The 1,534-nt window shown below is 62.1% G+C and overlaps 1 protein-coding gene across 1 annotated transcript in view; it reads left to right on the top strand.

The window, feature by feature from the left end:
* Window positions 1–745, top strand: part of MAPK8IP1 (mitogen-activated protein kinase 8 interacting protein 1) — a 5,503-nt gene extending 4,758 nt beyond the window's left edge. Inside the window, exon 9 of the mRNA XM_010161656.1 lies at window positions 231–745. Within this exon, the coding sequence (XP_010159958.1) occupies window positions 231–303 (73 nt within the window). The 3' untranslated portion in view covers window positions 304–745. The remainder of the gene's footprint in view (window positions 1–230) is intronic.
* The last annotated feature ends 789 nt before the right edge of the window (window positions 746–1,534 follow it).

The following is a 1,534-nucleotide window of genomic DNA, read 5'->3' as shown; positions in this document are numbered from 1 at the left end:
CAGGCAGCCTATTCCCGACAGCGCTGGCACAAGTCCCAGAGCAAAGGCTTTGCAAGCAGATGGCTGAAAGTCATGCGCAGAGCAGGGGATCGGAGCAACGATGGAGACCCTGTGGCTCTGAGTGGGGCTGGGCAGGGGGCAGGAGGGTCACACTGGCTGCAAGGCAGGGAGCGAGGGCGAGTAGGGAGCAGGAAGGACGCTGCTCAGCTTTACCCGGTGCTGTGTTGCAGGAGGGCTTTTCAGCAGTTCTACAAGGAGTATGTGGAATACACGTGCCCCACGGAGGACATCTACCTGGAGTAGGGGCTGGCACAGGCACCTCCTGCACAGCCAGGGCTGCAGTCTCGCCCCTTCCCCGGGTTGTGCATGGACAAGAGCTGCTTTGGGCCTGGAGGAGGAGCGGGCCTGGGGCAGGGCTCCCCGGGACATGGAGTGCCACCTCTTTTCATGACTCCCCTTCCTCGGGCTGGGGCTGGGGGGGACAGGAGGGGGGAGGGCTGGACAAATTTTGTTTATTGTACAAAATACTCTTAGTTTATTCTACTGGAGAAGCGCCCGCTGGGTGCCCTGCCTGTGAGCAGTGGAGGGGTGGCAGCAGCACGCTCGGGCCCTTTCCTGCTGCAGGCTGGGGTGACAGCATCTCCTCCTTGTGACCATGGCCCAGCTTCCCGTCACATCCCTCTGGGGTGATTTTTAATGCAGTGGCAGAGTCGGACTCTCGCAGTATGAAGACACAGCAGCTACAGCAAACAAGACCCAGGTGCTGGCTCCTGCCTAGGAGGTGGGCTTGTCCTGGGTGGGCATCGCCTCCCTGCCAGGTCCTGGGGACAAGGCTGCTGGGCAGGGATGACAGAGGGACCCCCAGCATCTTCTCTGCCAGTGCCAGGTTGAGCTGAGACAGTTCACCCCTGCCTCTGCCCCCCTCCCTGTCCTTCTCCACCTTGTATCTGTGCCCTGGGGAGAGAGAGAAATCCCCCCCCTCCCTGCAGTAACTACACCCTCGGGAGGGGAGCCTTTCTCTGTCCCTTCCCTCTCTGCAGGTGGCAGGGGTGGGCCACCCCAGGGCAGTGGGGCTTACCCCCCGCGCAGAGCCAGCTGCCTGCCGGGAGCGGGGCAGGGAAGGGCTCAAGCCAGCAAGGAGCTGTGCAAAGCAGCAGGGAGGTAGAAGAGCTGTCCTGGTCCCTGCAGCCAGCGGTCTCTGTGCTTCAGCTGGGTCTGCTGTGATGGCAACAACTATTAAATACGATGGTTCATGGAGCAGGGCTGCTGTGCTGTTTGTATCCCACTGCAGCAGGTTTGGGGCCTTGGCTCCTTCTCTTGGGAGCCCAATAGGAGCTGGAGCTTTGCAGGTTCGGTCCAAGAGCCAGGGTTGCAGTGGGGGCTCTTGCGATGATCGTGAATTATCAGGAGGAGGTCTGTGCCACAGCCCCGTGCCCCGTCATGCAGCAGCGAAGGGCAGGTAACGGGGGTCCCCAGGGCCGGGCTGCGGTGGGCGTGGGGCCGGGCTGACTCACAGGCGGGCATCGTAGTAGTC

Source organism: Eurypyga helias, unplaced genomic scaffold (genome assembly GCF_000690775.1).
Source record: "Eurypyga helias isolate BGI_N326 unplaced genomic scaffold, ASM69077v1 scaffold27681, whole genome shotgun sequence".
Classification (NCBI taxonomy): domain Eukaryota; kingdom Metazoa; phylum Chordata; class Aves; order Eurypygiformes; family Eurypygidae; genus Eurypyga; species Eurypyga helias.
Note: the sequence above shows the minus strand (reverse complement) of the source record. Positions and strands in the feature narration are given on the sequence as shown.